Source organism: Bactrocera oleae, chromosome 5, assembly GCF_042242935.1.
Source record: "Bactrocera oleae isolate idBacOlea1 chromosome 5, idBacOlea1, whole genome shotgun sequence".
Taxonomy (NCBI): domain Eukaryota; kingdom Metazoa; phylum Arthropoda; class Insecta; order Diptera; family Tephritidae; genus Bactrocera; species Bactrocera oleae.
Genome location: NC_091539.1, coordinates 7892967 through 7908178, shown reverse-complemented (window position 1 = coordinate 7908178; position 15212 = coordinate 7892967). Strand labels below are relative to the sequence as shown.

Below are 15212 nucleotides of genomic sequence, written 5' to 3'. Positions count from 1 at the left end.
TAAAATTTTTGTCCGTATTGTTTATGTGTTTATGAGTGGGTTTCCAACACTGAAAGTTCCTCGAAAGCTCACGGTATCATTTTCTTGCAGTAACGCCACACTTGTAAAAGATTTAGAGCACTACAGTGATAATAGCCGCGATCTATTGTATTTCAATTGAGAAGATTTAATTTTTTTTTGTTTGATATCTTTATTTAGTCTATATATTTATTTGTATGTGCTTTTAAATAAATTACAGCGTTGCTTACTATGTATACAGTACATATATGCAATCTCATTTGATATACAATTTACATTTGTTTTGTTACATTGGCCTCTAAATAGTTCTTTATGTCTACTTCAGTAGTCAACATTTGGTTTTTATATATATTTTTTGTGTTTACTTTTGTTAGTGGGTTTGAATATGAGTTTTTCCTGCACAATTTGGTTCTCTTGGAGAGTAATTTTTTATGAATTCAAAAGACTATATAGTATTTAAATTAAAGTATAGCGAAAGTTTGCATTACTACAATTTTTAATACAAATGTGAAAACATCAACTTCAAAGTTAAAAACTCAAGTCTGAAAATAAATTTTTAAATTGAAAAGCGTTCATGGAAAAAACTTGCTTACTTAATTTGAGCATATTGAATTTTTCAAATGAAAACGAAAGAGTATTCCTTACAGATATCTTATGCATAAGTACATATATATAGTATATTAATTTTAAAACAAATATTTTGTATTCCTCTTCACGAAATCAACGTTTTGGTATTCTCAACAACTTTGTGAACGCCCTGTTTCAACTTTTCTAGCTTAAAGCTAAGCTTATACGTTCTATATAGTCAGCTTCTTTACATTCTCCGTGCTCTTTTCACGCTGCTCCCTACGCTTACACACCCAGCTCCCGGCTTGGTGTTGTTGTTGCCATTTGTCCGGTATGTGTGCCTGGTGGCGGTGGTGAGACTAAGCCTGGCATGAGCCGATTTAAGAGAGTGCGTATGGCGAATGTGACATCGTGATTGGCGAAACAAAAGAGAAAGGAGACAACAAATCCCTGCAAGCTAACCAAAATCACCGAGAGGATTTGATAGAAGCGCTCCAGTGGTGTGCCAGTGTCTGGGCGATAGGGTAGCAGTGAGTGTTGCAAGCCAAATAGCGGTATCTGTGAATGATATGAGAAACAAAAAGAGAATGAGAACTAGTTAAAAACATGAAAGATAGATAGAAAGAGAAAGCTTATAGCTGTGCTGGCGTAAAGTATGAAAAGAGATGGAGAGTACATTCAAATATGTGTATATATGAAAGAGTTAGGTGAGAGTGCAAATGGTGTTGACTCCATAATATTCAAAATATTAAGTAGTTATCTCGTGTTTTTTTCTCTTCAGTGATTTTGTGTTATGTGTTATGTGTTACTTTTACTTTAACTTTCACTTTCTTCTCTCTTCTATACACAAGTTCCCTTATATATCTTACCAATATTATTGTAGCTCGCACTGCTTTCCTTATGGCCAACGGTGCTGGCTGCGCCGACTGTGGATGCAACTTACGCACAATTACGCGTAAAACATTGATGAGAAAAACTGAAAAACGGATTAGAAAAGTTTTTGTCATTCGAGAAAAGTTAATTGAATTTTGTTGTTTGCATACAATAGAGAAGAAAAAATAGAATACATACCGAAACTAGCCAAGAGTGAAGCACAAATGGGCACAGACAGGATCCAAAGCAGCAGGCTGTCGTCCATCCAGCAGCTGGAAAAGAAGTTCAAATTAAGCGGATAAAAAAGATGAAAAATGACTGTTATTATATAAAATTCAAAATGTTTGAGATACAATACGACAACAAAACTTTTCTCGGAATTGTACTTCCGAGTTTTTAGTTCATATTATATAAGAACATATATATAAAACACATAAATATTAATAATGAAAATTTTATTAAAAAAGTTGTCTTTTATTTCTTTAATAACCGGCGATTTAGGACACATTTTTAATATATTAAATTTTTGAATAATTCCAAATTTAAATTTGCCTAAAGACGATTGTAGCCTATGCATTTCTGGAAATTTCCACATTTTTAGATATTCTCTATGACTAATAGTTCGGAAATTATGAGCGATTTTCTACTTGGCGGCTGCTTGCTACATGCTTCTGTTTGCCTGGTAGAAATCCGAGATTTCGGTGCCGAATTGAGTGCTAATTACCACAGCAGCAAGCGCATGTACCAAGAATTTTCATGATGTGCTTGCGGCATATATAAAGATGCAAATATGGAGCAACAGAAACGGAAATAACCTCTGGGACGGAAGTGAAAAACAAATCGGATGTTGAAATACGGAAACGGAACCTGCAATACACAGAAAAGAGTACAAACCTGTGGGCCGGATGTTGTGAAAATTGAACACCGGAAATTAAATAACTGTACCATATTTCCGGTTTCTCTATATGAATAAGCAGTTGGCAGAACGGAAATAGATAATATTTCAATGACCGGAATTGGGAATTATCTACGAATTTCTTGTGTCTTACAGGAACAACAGAGGAAATGGTATACACGGGAAGCGTATAAAAGGCTTGATAAGGGGTATGTAATATTCACTTCATGTCTTTCGATGAATTTCCGTTTAAGTATTGCAATTTCCGGCTTACACCTCTAAACCGGAAATATGTTACCGTTATTTAGTTTTTGGTTTCATGTTTATACAAACATTTAGTCCTTAGCATGTTCGTTGTATATACGTTGACTTATGTATGATAGGAAATGTCTTTTCAATGCCAGAGCTTGTGAAATTATGTATTTGTTTTTAGGGATCTCTTTGCTAGAAAATGAAGTATGCTTTGTCAGCCATCACTTGATTATTCTTGCACTGAATAGACACTAAATCTTTTACAAAAGTATCCTTACTGGAAAATAACGGTATGCTGAATATCTTTTAAGTGTTCCAGCATACTTCTTCGTACACCCTGCTCTTAAAAATTTCGGTGTGTAAAGTAATTCAGTTATACTTTCTTCGAAGTTTTGTATGGCTTCTTCTTTTTACGGTTAAGCTGGGAGAAATAAAGGTAAGAGAAATCAATATAACGGTAATTACTTACTGTGTATTATCGTCGGTGTGTAGAAATCTTGCCGCTCCATAGGCCATCAATACAAGTATTGGTGACATCCAGGCGAAGAGCTTGAACCAACGCATCACTATGGTGTCCTTAACAAAGACCTGTGTGAGAAGAAGAGAAAACAAATTATTAAAAAAAAGTTCATAATCAAAAAGGTAGACTTTTTGAATAGAAAATTATATGTATTAGAAAAATATGTGAGAAGAAGAAGTGTACTTTAAAAAACGAGTAAATTTATATTAATTATTTAAATTTTATTAATTTAAAAAATTAAAAAAGAAAATTTAATAAAATAAATGAAATCCTAATCCAATCATTGTTAAGTTTTCTGTTGGCAAATGTTTTGTCAAACGCTTAGCTAAATATAAGGCGCGCTTTTCGAACGCATTTAAAAAGAAATTCTTCTGTTTTCAGTATTTTTTTTATGATTGTGCAAAAGTTTAATACCCATAATCAGCACATCTGCTGAGCGTGCTCCTTAAAATGCACATTTACGCAATATCCATTTTTTATTTATTACACTCCACTCGCGAACTTTGCTTAGCAGTAATCGCATTTTACTTTTTTCATATTCATCTCGCAGCATTTTTGCATTTTTGATTGCTAATTTTTGTTGCTTTTTTTTGTTGCTTTTCTGTTGTTTTTTGTTGTCTGTGCTATTTTGATTCACTTGGCAACTTTCCGATGTTGGCACTCATTGCTAATCAAAGTTTTCCACTTTCAACGTTGCATACACACAGGCGCGTGCCAACTATGCAACGAGCGACACAAAGCCCATGTGTGTGTTAGCGTGTGTGTTCTTGTTTGTAAGCGCACTTTCTGCTTAATAAACAAGCGTAAACTTTGCATTTTTTTGAGAAATAAAAATTAGTTGGTGCGTCATGTGTGAAACGCTCAACGTTGTGAACGGCACATTACATTTATTAGTTTTTTAATATGTTAAAATGTGTGGAAGAAACGGTTTCAGGCGAGCTATTTCTTGCATGTCTCATTTAACGCCAATGTATTTTAATAAATTGCGAAAGCTTTACGAAAAATTGGTGAAATTCAGCGAACTTTTTATCGATAAAAATCGATCATGCTTGTTATATAAAGCGATAATATTTCTTATCGAGAAAAACGTATGTTTAATGTTAATTTCTGTTGCTTAAAAAGTTTAAATCTATATAAATACAATCGATATTGATAACAAATATACACCTTTGTATCGATGATTTTAGATAAACTTGAAATTAAACTTATAGTATATAGTATATGAGCAAGCTGATAATAGCTATCGTTGTAGTGTGTTATCGATATTTTTATTTTACTTGAGATGGATAAAAAAAATTTTTCTGGCATTTTTAAAAACAAGTAAAATATTTAAATTTTGCTCCAGTTCAAAACCGATTATAGTAAATAAAATTAGTATCCACGGTATGCTATCGATATCTTAATTAATTAGATATTAATTTCATAAAATTAATGAATTGGGATGAAAGAAGGGCTTTCAGTTTCAGAAAATAATACAAAACTGGTTATCGCCACATGATATTTATCGATTAATGCACTTTAATTTGTAAATAAACCATTTATCTGTTGCTTTTATATACAAACTTTTATTACCTACGCCAAGCTTCTTGCCTTACCCAGGTTAAATAAGTATATTAATGAATTCTGCTATCGATAAAAATTGCAAAACAACTATTACAGTTGCCTACAACATTTTTTTAGCTACTTTGTGCTACCTTAACATATATTGTTATTGCTATAGTCTTTGACTTTACAATATCGAATTGTATTTTTAAACGATAGTTACAAGTTTCGATTATATTTTTGAGAAGTTCGATTTTTTTTGGATGTATTTATGAAATTAATATTTGCGTTTACAAAATTGAGTGATTTTATTTAGCGAATGGATACTCGAGTTCATTAAGATTTGATTATGTTATCGATAATCGTCAATTTCGATTTTTTGAGTAAAATAATAATAACTACTACTACTGCAGAAAATTGACAAAACTGACAAATTTTTCCACAAATTAAAATTATAAGCGATAACTATTCAGATTTCAAATCAGAAATATTATTTAAAATGTATCGATAAACTTCAGTATTTTATTAAGCCTCATACATACTGTGTATCATTAGATAATAAAGCCAAAGTTAATCAACTTTTCAGTTATTAAATATGTTTTAAAAATTTATCGATGAATTTCCAACTTTTTATCAAATTTTTATTTTAAGATCTATCGATAATTTGTGTTATCGCTAATTAGTGATTTTGTGAGTTCCGTTTCTCTAGCTGTTTCAAATTGAAATAGTACTTGATAACTTTTCTGACATCAAATTAAAAGTATTACCTAAAATTTATCGATAAATTAGCAGCTAGTGTTAAACACTTCTTATATTTATTATGCCTCATACATATTGTGTACCATAAAATATTACAGTATTCTGCTTTAGATTTATCGATAACTATTGATTTATTAAGATTCTAAGTTATATGTTTTGACAATTTTATATTGATTTTGTAGTTGAGCTATCGATTAATTGTGTCATCAGTAGTAATTGATTTATTAAGTTTCCAAACATATGCATACTGAAATAATAATAATAACGAATTATGCTTGTTTTAAATTTATCGATATATTGTGTTATCGATACTCATTAATTTATTAAATTGCTATGCTAGATGCCTACTGTACTAGATTTATCGTTAAATTTTGTTATCGATAACCAATAATTTATTGAACTTTTGGCTAGTTGCATGCTAAAATTATAGGAAATTTGCATTGTTTTTGTATTGTATTTATCGATTAATTGTGTTATCGGTATATTGTATTATCGTTTTTTGAGAGTTTTTCAAGGAATTTTAAGTTAAAGTTGCACACATCATAACTTAATACCATAAAGAACACACATAAATATTAATTTCTATTTATATTGACTTACCACCACTAATACCAAATGCAAATGCAAGCCTTCGCAAAACATCCAAAAGTAATTGACCAGCATAAAATAGTGCACGACCAGGTGTAAAATTATGCACCAGGGCTACAAACAAGATTAAAGGTAAATAAAGTTGAATTATTACTATAATATTAAATATTAAACCGATTTGTGCAAACTTCTAAACATCACACACTTGCACACTTGTAGAGATTATTATATTAGCAAATAAAGCGTAAGCAAATACCATTTATGCCTTAGTTATCATGCACAACTCACCGGATTATTGCCTATAAGATCTGGTTGTTCGACCACAAATTTATACCAGAGTATCCAGGCGATGCAAGTGAATGTCAGCGAGGCGAACAAGTGCACGTGTATGCGTATGCGTGTGCAGCGCAAGGATCTAACGGTTTATGCATATTAAATGCGCAGAAAATAATAAAAATAAATAAGAAAAATAAAGTAAGTGATATAATTTAAAAGTATTAGAATTGTAAATGACGGGGAAGTATAAATTGCCATATGCTCTTAAACACACATACACACACAGATTAAGTGATAAATTGACAAATGTGTGCGTGGAAGTGCTTGAGGCATATACATATTTTATACCTGTTGCATACTTACTTGAAGCCAAGGAATATTATAAGTGAAAGCATTAATGCGACTAAAGAGACGATGTAGCCTTTCACATACAGCTCATTTACAAAACTGCGGAACTGTTGGGAGCAACGAAAGAAGAGCATGAGTAAAATTTATGAGTAGTAAATAGTTGAGCAAACTTATTATAAAAAGTATTTGATACTTTTTCTAAACTTTTACGATTAGGCACTTAAAATAATTGGATTTTTATAAACTAAATATATTGACAGATTTTTTACAGCTTTTCTTGCTTATCACGTTCTTTAATATGCGCTCTCTTACCTGCAAGTCATCGTAATCAATGCAATTGGTGTAGTTGGACCATTCACGACCGCTTATTGGATGATGATACCAAGTGCCGTTCTCTAGACAGCTAACAAGTGAATAAAATATAATGATGGAGCAAAGTTATCGACTTTTAGACACGTTTAAATGAAAAAAACTGGTGGTTGTTTATACAAAAAATATAACAGAACTATGCACATTTAAAAACAATTATCGCGCATTAATATTGGCAAATTTAGAAAAATGTAACAATTAAAAAAAATAAAAGTAAAAAAAAAAACTTAAACGAAGATATAAAAAAAAACATATACTATAATTAATAATTAAATAAGCGAAACAACTACAAAATTAAAAAAAAATATATATATAACTAAATAATTTAAAATAAATATTAAAAAAAAACTTAAAATAATATTAAAGCAAGTTTAACATATCTTCGATATTTTATAATAAATATAAATAAATATAAAACAAAAATTAAAGTAATAAAAACATATTAAAAAAATATTGAAAAAAGATATAAAATAATATAAAACAGAGAAAAGCGTTTAAAAATAAAATAACATAAAAATACTTATACAAAATTAACATTAACTTAAAAAGGTATAAAAAGTTTAAATAAAAATATAGAAAAATGAAAAAAGCAATACTACTAAAAAGTTTTAAATATATAATAATAATTAAAAAAAAAATAATAATCTTAAAAAAGTTTAAAAAATTTAATAAATATGAAAGAAATAAAATAAAATAGTACAAAAATAATAAAAAAAAGCAAATATTAAAAAATAAATTAAAAAAGTAATATAAATACAAAATTAAATAAGTAAATAATTAAATAAATAAAAACTATATCTAAAAAAAATGTAAATACGTATGTATATCTTCGATATCTTTATGTTAATGGTTTCTCTGTAATTAAAAAGAAAAAAATTGAACGCAATCGATTCTTGTTAATATCGCTAGCTATCGGGTTATAAATGATATAGAAAAGTTCTCGATTTTTCGATGCATTTATATTCATGAGTAAATTTAAATGAAATTAAATAAAATAATACAAAAATCATAAAAAAAATATCGAAAAAAGATATAAAAAAATAAAACAAATATTAAAAAAAAATTAAAAAAGTAATGTTAATACAAAATGGAGAAAAAAATTTTCAAAAATTAAGAAATAAATTATAAAAATATATAGAAAAAATATAATTTATATTCTATATCTTGAATAGATTCTAAATTAAGATTTCGTTAATGATTCTCTGCAATTTAAGAAAAACCTAATTATTACCCATTTTGTTTTGTTTTGTAAATAACGAAAAGCATTAAAATTTGTTATCGATACATTTGTTTGAAAAAAGCAGATATTTATATTGATTTTTGTCAAGTTATTCTTTTATCATCATATGCATATTAATTTTATGTATGTATGAATATCGAAAATCGATACGTTTTGTTATCGATATATTTGCTTAAAACAAAAATGTGTTAATTGGTGTACTATTGCTGATTACATTTTCAAATGTTTCAATATTTTTCGAAAATTATTGGCTTTTTTCATGTTTAATGGTGAATATATTGTTTCTAGAAAAATGAAATAATAAAATAAAATCCCCAAATTCCTCGCCATAAGTGGGCAGTGCATTTGTAGCAAAGAAACGATTACGCAAATATTTGCTTGCAGTAAATGCCTCAACCACCGAGGGGAGCAAAGTGCTATAAAGCGCCACTCCCTGCCAATAACCAAGGGCAATATCTACTGTTGTTTTTCGACTCTCAATTTTCAATTTTCGATTAAAGCATTGCACTCACGTTTTATGTGCCAGAAATTTGCGATTGAAGCCCTCCACAAAGTCCGGACAATATTGACTGAGCACAGTGCCAGCGGGGGTGCGCGGCCAGCAGAGGTAGCCATCAAAGCGTAAAGGGCAAAAGCGCAGCGGCGGCGAGCCAGCAGCCGTGGATGATGCGACCGGCGAAGAAGTTGCTGAAGAAACTGACGAAGAAGTGCCATTTGCAGAAGTGCTGAAACTTGTTGCAGGCGTTGAAGTGACAATAATGTTGTTGATGTACGGGTTTGTCTCATTTAAGTTGCTAGCATTGTAGTGGCGTTGAAATGTGCTGCTATTTCTGCTAGCGGTTGATGCTGCTGTTGTTGTTGTCGAAGGTGGTTTTAAGCTATGTTTGGATATATAGGCGAAAAGTTCATTTTGCTCCGCCTTCGCCTCGTCTACATTCGACAAGTCTATGCTGCCTTCGTTAAGCACGGCCTCCTCGAGGTAACGTGGCACGCCAATATAGTTTGCTGCATGTTTGAGTTGGAGGTAAGAGAGAAATTGCGTTAGGAAAAAGTGAAAAGCACTCCAAAGGGGTTATCTAGACTATAGAATATAGCCTTTAGCTTCGCAAAAGCAGGAGCATGATCAGCAGTGTAAGGGAATATAATGAAAGACTACTCAAAAATATTAAAAGTTATGCTTTAGAACCATCTATATGGGCTTCTGAAAGTTAACTATGAGGTTAGCCAAACGAAGTTTTCCAAACGTGAAACTTTTTTATGGGGTTCTGTGAAAAGCGAATATTTTTGGTGGATTATAATTATCGGGTAAGCAGTCATGTCAAAAAAAAAAAGCAAAAAATTAAACATATTCATAAATGCGCTGAAGTGTAGGCAATGTTTTAGGAATCTAGCAATTTTCTTATCAAAAAGATGAAACAAGATTAAAATATATGAGAATATCACATCAAAAATTTGAAAGTATGGACGTATACAGGTTTTGGCATGAACTTATAATAAAACAGAGTCTTCAGAGTTATTTTTTGCACTAGTCCAGAAAACTAGATAGAAATAGTCATAAATGCGCCAAAATGTAGGCAACGTTTGAGGAATATAGAGAATATCACATCAAAGAAGCGAAAGTAAGGATAAATTTCCAACTGGTTTTGTTATGAACTCAAACTAAAATGAAGTCTTTACTGCTGTAGTCCAGAAAACAAGATACAAATATTAATAAGTGCGCTAAAACGTAGGCAACCGTTGAGGAATATATATAATTTGTTATCAAAGAAGCGTAGTATGGTCCGTTTCCTACAGGTTTTGGTATGAACTCATAATAAACCGACGTTTCATACTTTTTTAAAAATATGAAATAGCGGAAAACTTTACCGATGAATTGTTCGGAATATAATAAAGACATCTCATGTTAGGCAAATAGGTAATTTATGAACTAAATTATATCAAATTTGATGTACACACGAAAACTGATGAGATGGGATCAAAACGACATAATAGTTAATACCTATATAGTTATACCTATATCTACTAGGGCTATCTATGTGGTACAATTCTGTTTTCTTTTTCTGAGGAATATTTTCGTAAATATTAATTTTAGTATTAAATATTTTTTTTTAGCAAAATGTGTTACTTAATTAACATTTACACACCATCATCGTCCGTATCATTGACCGCCGAGCCGGTCTCATTCTGATAACGTATTATACAATTGAGATAGAGATGTGAAAGGAATTCACGCAAATATTGGTCATCGGCCTGAAATGGTTCAAAGAGAAATGCCATTGTATGCTCATAGACGCATACAAGCTCAGTAGAGCAATACCGCTAAACAGCTGGAACGAAAGAGAGAAAGAGAGTGCGAATTAATAAAAGAATGGCAATAAGAATAAAAGATGTTAAAATTTCATTGACAAAGCAAAGTTAATGAACTTTTTAGCACGCTTATAGGCGCTTTACGGTTAAATCTATTATGCGTGCTGCATATGTCTGTATGTGTGTTTGTAAATGAAAATTTAAGCAAGTTCTTTGCTTGTAAAATACACCGCTGGGCTTAACCTAGCACACCTCGCACGCTGCGCCGCCCTACGCACTTCAATTGTTTTCCATTGAAGTGTAAAAGCGCTTTAAATGAACTGTCAGCAGCTGTTGCTACTTTTATCGCGCTTTATGCTTTGTAATGGTAACAAATTTCATGTGCAAAAGTAAAGTTGATTGGCAAAAAAAAATATTTGTATGTGTGCATGTAACAAGCCGGATATATTCGCATGGCAGCTGTCGGAGGGCCAGGCTGCTAAAACCGGATATTATTACATACTTGCACGTTTGTGTGTATGTGGCAGCGCTGGCTACACATATCGCTTACAACGCTTGACCGGAAATGTGTTTTACTGTCAATTTGCGCCTTCATGTGGAGGAAATTGTTTCATGGCTTATTTTTCGCTTAATGAGAGCGACGACGTGGCCAACTGTCTACACCAACAGGTCGAAGTGAGTTTAAGTTGGGGGCATAGCAGACCTAGTGTAAAATCATATTTAGCGATTTGCGTATTTCCTGTTCCTGTACTGGTTCGGTAACCAGATGGTAGCACTTTTAGCAATCTCATCAGCTGTTTCGTTTTATTTAATCCCTGAAAACCCATATCATAGTTTCTGAGAATTACAAAAACAAAGCATACTTTTTAGGGTTAAAAGCCAAAAAATTTAAAAATATTTAGAAAAAAAGTCAAAAAATTAGATATTGGAGAATTTGTAGACGTTTTCTTATTATATAATTAATTTTAGGACATTTGTTGTCTATCAGCAATTGCATGTATATTTTCTCCTAAAATTTAGTTTATTTTATACACATAAATATTAACACTTCCAATATTTAGCAGTTTACTTGTGGTATTTAAAAAATATGAACAGAAAATAAGGTTTCATAAAAAAGTGGAGTTAACACTTTAAATCGGTCATAAGAACTTAAAACCTATCATATAATTATATTTATTATTAGACCAAAATAATGTCGTTAAATCCCATTAATAAATTGTGAGCCTTAAAGTATATTATACGTTTGAAACTTTTCAAAATAACTGTCGAAACTCTATAAAAACAAACAACTTTAGGCCAATTTAATTAAGGTAAATCAATAAAATTTAAATACAAAAGTAAGCTATGTGAATTATAAACGCACATGCGTATTTCAGTCAGTAAACAGCCAAGAGGTATGCTATACCAGCAATGTACAGAAAACAAGCTACAGGCAATTACCTTAAACAGAATGAAAAATGTCACATACAATGCACACTACAAAAACACAATAACCTATAAAGAAAATAAATAAAAATTAATTAGTTGAGACTGCTGAGAAATAATTTTTAAAATTGTACATTTTCATATGTATAATATTATCGTATTCCGTAGTTTGCTACAAATGACACGCTGCCGTTCTAGCTTAAGGTTTAAATAAGCTCAAATTGCCAGAATATTATGTGATAAGTTATTGTTTTACCAAAGCGCCTGAAAATATGCAATATTTTTTTAAATTTAAAATGCACTATGAAATGAAAATCGATTTAATATTTAGTTAAGCGCAAGGAAATATAAAGGGAATGGTGCATAAATTATATTGAATTCATGATAAAAATATTAGAAGCCTAAAAGTATGCTACAAAGAAGCGAGCTGCCACTGACGAATAATTTTGTAGTGAAGGCTTGTTTATGGTAAGCGGTCAAAAACAGTTATTTTATCTGACAAAAATTCTCTAAAATGTGTTGTACGCCAAAAAGTGTGCTACTAATTTATGTGTAAGCGGCCCACAAGTGGTCAATCAGTCTAGCATATAATATATATTTGTCTAAATAGCAATCAGGTCATATAAATGTTACTTCAGAGTGAAAAAATATTGTTATTGGTAAAATATCTGCCTAAATTTATACTACTTTTTGTTTTTTTTTTGCCTTTTACACTGACAAGCATAAAATAAGCCATATATGGCTACTTAACGTCTTTGTGAAAAAATTTTGAACAAGCTTAATGCAAAAATAATACCAGGCAGATAAAATAATTTCGCCTAAAAGTATCGCTACAAAAAATAATATGCAGAAAACAGTTCGTTTGTAATAAATATAGCATAAATATCAATGAAACACTTGCACTTCAGTAACATTGCCTTGGTAGTTAAGGCGCCTATAAGTATGCTACATTGAAAATCATGCTTGTATATTTACGTCAGCAGTAAGTACAACGTCTAGCACTAATGAAGCACTCAAGCAAAAAACCGTACTAGAAAGGTAGAAAAAAATTAAAACAAAGCGGAAAAATCAAATATCACATACACGTGGCTAATTAATGTGACAGTAAAAAATGTGTATATAAGAATACCGAGCAGTAGCGAAGAAGTAGCAAATAAATGAGCAACACAATTTCATATACAATAATTGGATTGCATTTAATTGTATTATTGCTGGAAGGCAATCCAGTGGCGCGCATCTAAGGGCGAGTCACATAAAAGCTAATACATTTTTTTGTTGCAATTTAAGAAAAATAATTTAATAAATTATAAAAAAAAGTATAAGGAACAATAAAATAGTGCTTGCAATAAGGTTTAATGTAGGAAGAATAATAGAATTAAAAGCTAGCTTACAAACGGCGGCTGAGACATTATGTAGAATATATAGAAATTATACACAAACAAAAGTAAAATAAGGAGAAAAACTATTTACTTTGTTTGCAATACAAGCTTCATGGCATGAATTCAGCGATGCATATTCCAACGAACGGTATATGGTGCTAAATATTTACTTTAATATTTGAGACTAATGGAAAAAAATAAAAAAATCATAAAAAATTTTATATAAATCTTTATTTATAAAAACAAAAAATAAAAAATAAAATAAAATTCCACTGTATTCTTGGTATCTACTATTTCTTTGCTTTCCACGTACATACATACATACTATAACTTTAAATTACCATAACCATTCAACGCTAGGTGGTTCTTCGCGCAAAGCCTCCACCGCCATAAGAGACAGCGCTTTAATTGTCGGCAGTTAAGCTACTCTAGAAGTCATTGCATAAGTTACACAATGTTGTACACAAACACGCAAACGCATTGTTTGCGCACATCCGCCAGTCTATGTATGTAATGGCGGGCACTTAGCCGGTGCACCCGGGCGTATACGTTATATGTCTACAGTTACACAATTGATTGTAATAAACTTAACAAAGCAAAGCAGCAGCGAAACAGCAACAACTACAGCAACAAAAAAAAAACGCAAATATGTTGGTCACTACGTTGACAATAACAAACAAATGATAGCAACATTCCAGCAACTAAGCTTTAGCAGTGCAAGTAGGCATGCATAGCAATGAATGTTGCTCATACGCCATGGCGCCCATTGGCTGCCTTTAGTTATACAGCTATGTATGCATGTGTGCATGCAATAGCCGACAGTTTGTGGTACAGGCAGTGGCGAAAAAGTGCATAATTAAATTTAATGTCACAAGTGGGTGCTGCCGTGAAGCAGAAGAAGAAGCAGTAGCAGCAGACAGATAATAGACGAGAGTATGGACAATATTTATTGTCTTGAAAATTAAAAAGGCGTTGCTGCTCTTTTCAACTGAATGCTCTTTATGTAATTCAACATACAAATATGTATGTGCGGTTGTTGTGTATGTGTAGCCGCAGTTGAAATTTCTGCCAAACTAAAGTGGTGTTAGAAGTAAATTTAATATTTTTTAAATTTTTCTCATAATTTCGATTAATTAGTTTAAAAACAAATAAAAATTTTTCACGTGGAATTAGTAATATTCTATAGTTTTTTGGAGCAATGTATGTTATCACAAATTTTTTCTCTGCTTGTTAAAGGGATTATAACCACTTGCAAGTCGGATCAAACACGTTTTTTTGTGACATTTTTTGAAGTGAGATTTTATTTATTAATTAAATAAAAATAATGTACATTCACAGAATTTATTATACTTTAATAAGCGGTGATTCATTTTGATAGATCTAGATTCTTTCGATCCCTTAGTTGATCTCCAGGAGGACCTTCTAAAAAAGTGTCTAGCGGTGAGGAAGAATTTTCTGCTTAAAATTATATCAAATCCAAAACGAAAAAAAATTTGTTATTAAAATAGACGAATATAAGGCAGGGCAAGTCAAAATTTTTTTTATTTGAAAAATTTGAGTCGTTTCAAAAAAAAAGGTAATAATTAATAAAAAAATGTACACATGAGAGTTGCTTTAAATTCGAATCTATTAAGAAAAATCTTTTTCCTTCCATCATTATCTGGCAAATATATCTTAGAAAAACGTGTGAAAATTTCTTTAACGACTCTGAAAACCGTGTTTCGAGGAAAACGCGTTATCCCAAAAAAATCAAACTAATATGCTCATATCTGCGAAACTATACGTATGTCGGATCAACTTCAAATTTTCGGAGAACATATTTTGTATATTCGATACATTCAATATATAAGCAAC

The 15212-nt window shown here is 31.0% G+C and overlaps 1 protein-coding gene across 4 annotated transcripts in view; it reads right to left on the bottom strand.

Moving 5' to 3' along the window:
* The window catches only part of hec (hector), a 52139-nt gene continuing 36927 nt past the window's right edge, over positions 1 to 15212 (bottom strand). For all 4 annotated transcript variants that reach the window (XM_036376913.2, XM_070109950.1, XM_036376912.2 and 1 more), the window contains exons 3-12: positions 10392 to 10574; positions 8760 to 9252; positions 6951 to 7041; positions 6654 to 6745; positions 6303 to 6429; positions 6027 to 6128; positions 3075 to 3193; positions 1657 to 1730; positions 1455 to 1561; positions 1 to 1143 (exon numbers count right to left, since the gene is read on the bottom strand). In XM_036376913.2, coding sequence (XP_036232806.2) covers positions 871 to 1143; positions 1455 to 1561; positions 1657 to 1730; positions 3075 to 3193; positions 6027 to 6128; positions 6303 to 6429; positions 6654 to 6745; positions 6951 to 7041; positions 8760 to 9252; positions 10392 to 10524 — 1611 coding nt within the window. In that variant the 5' untranslated portion in view covers positions 10525 to 10574 and the 3' untranslated portion in view covers positions 1 to 870. The remainder of the gene's footprint in view (positions 1144 to 1454; positions 1562 to 1656; positions 1731 to 3074; positions 3194 to 6026; positions 6129 to 6302; positions 6430 to 6653; positions 6746 to 6950; positions 7042 to 8759; positions 9253 to 10391; positions 10575 to 15212) is intronic.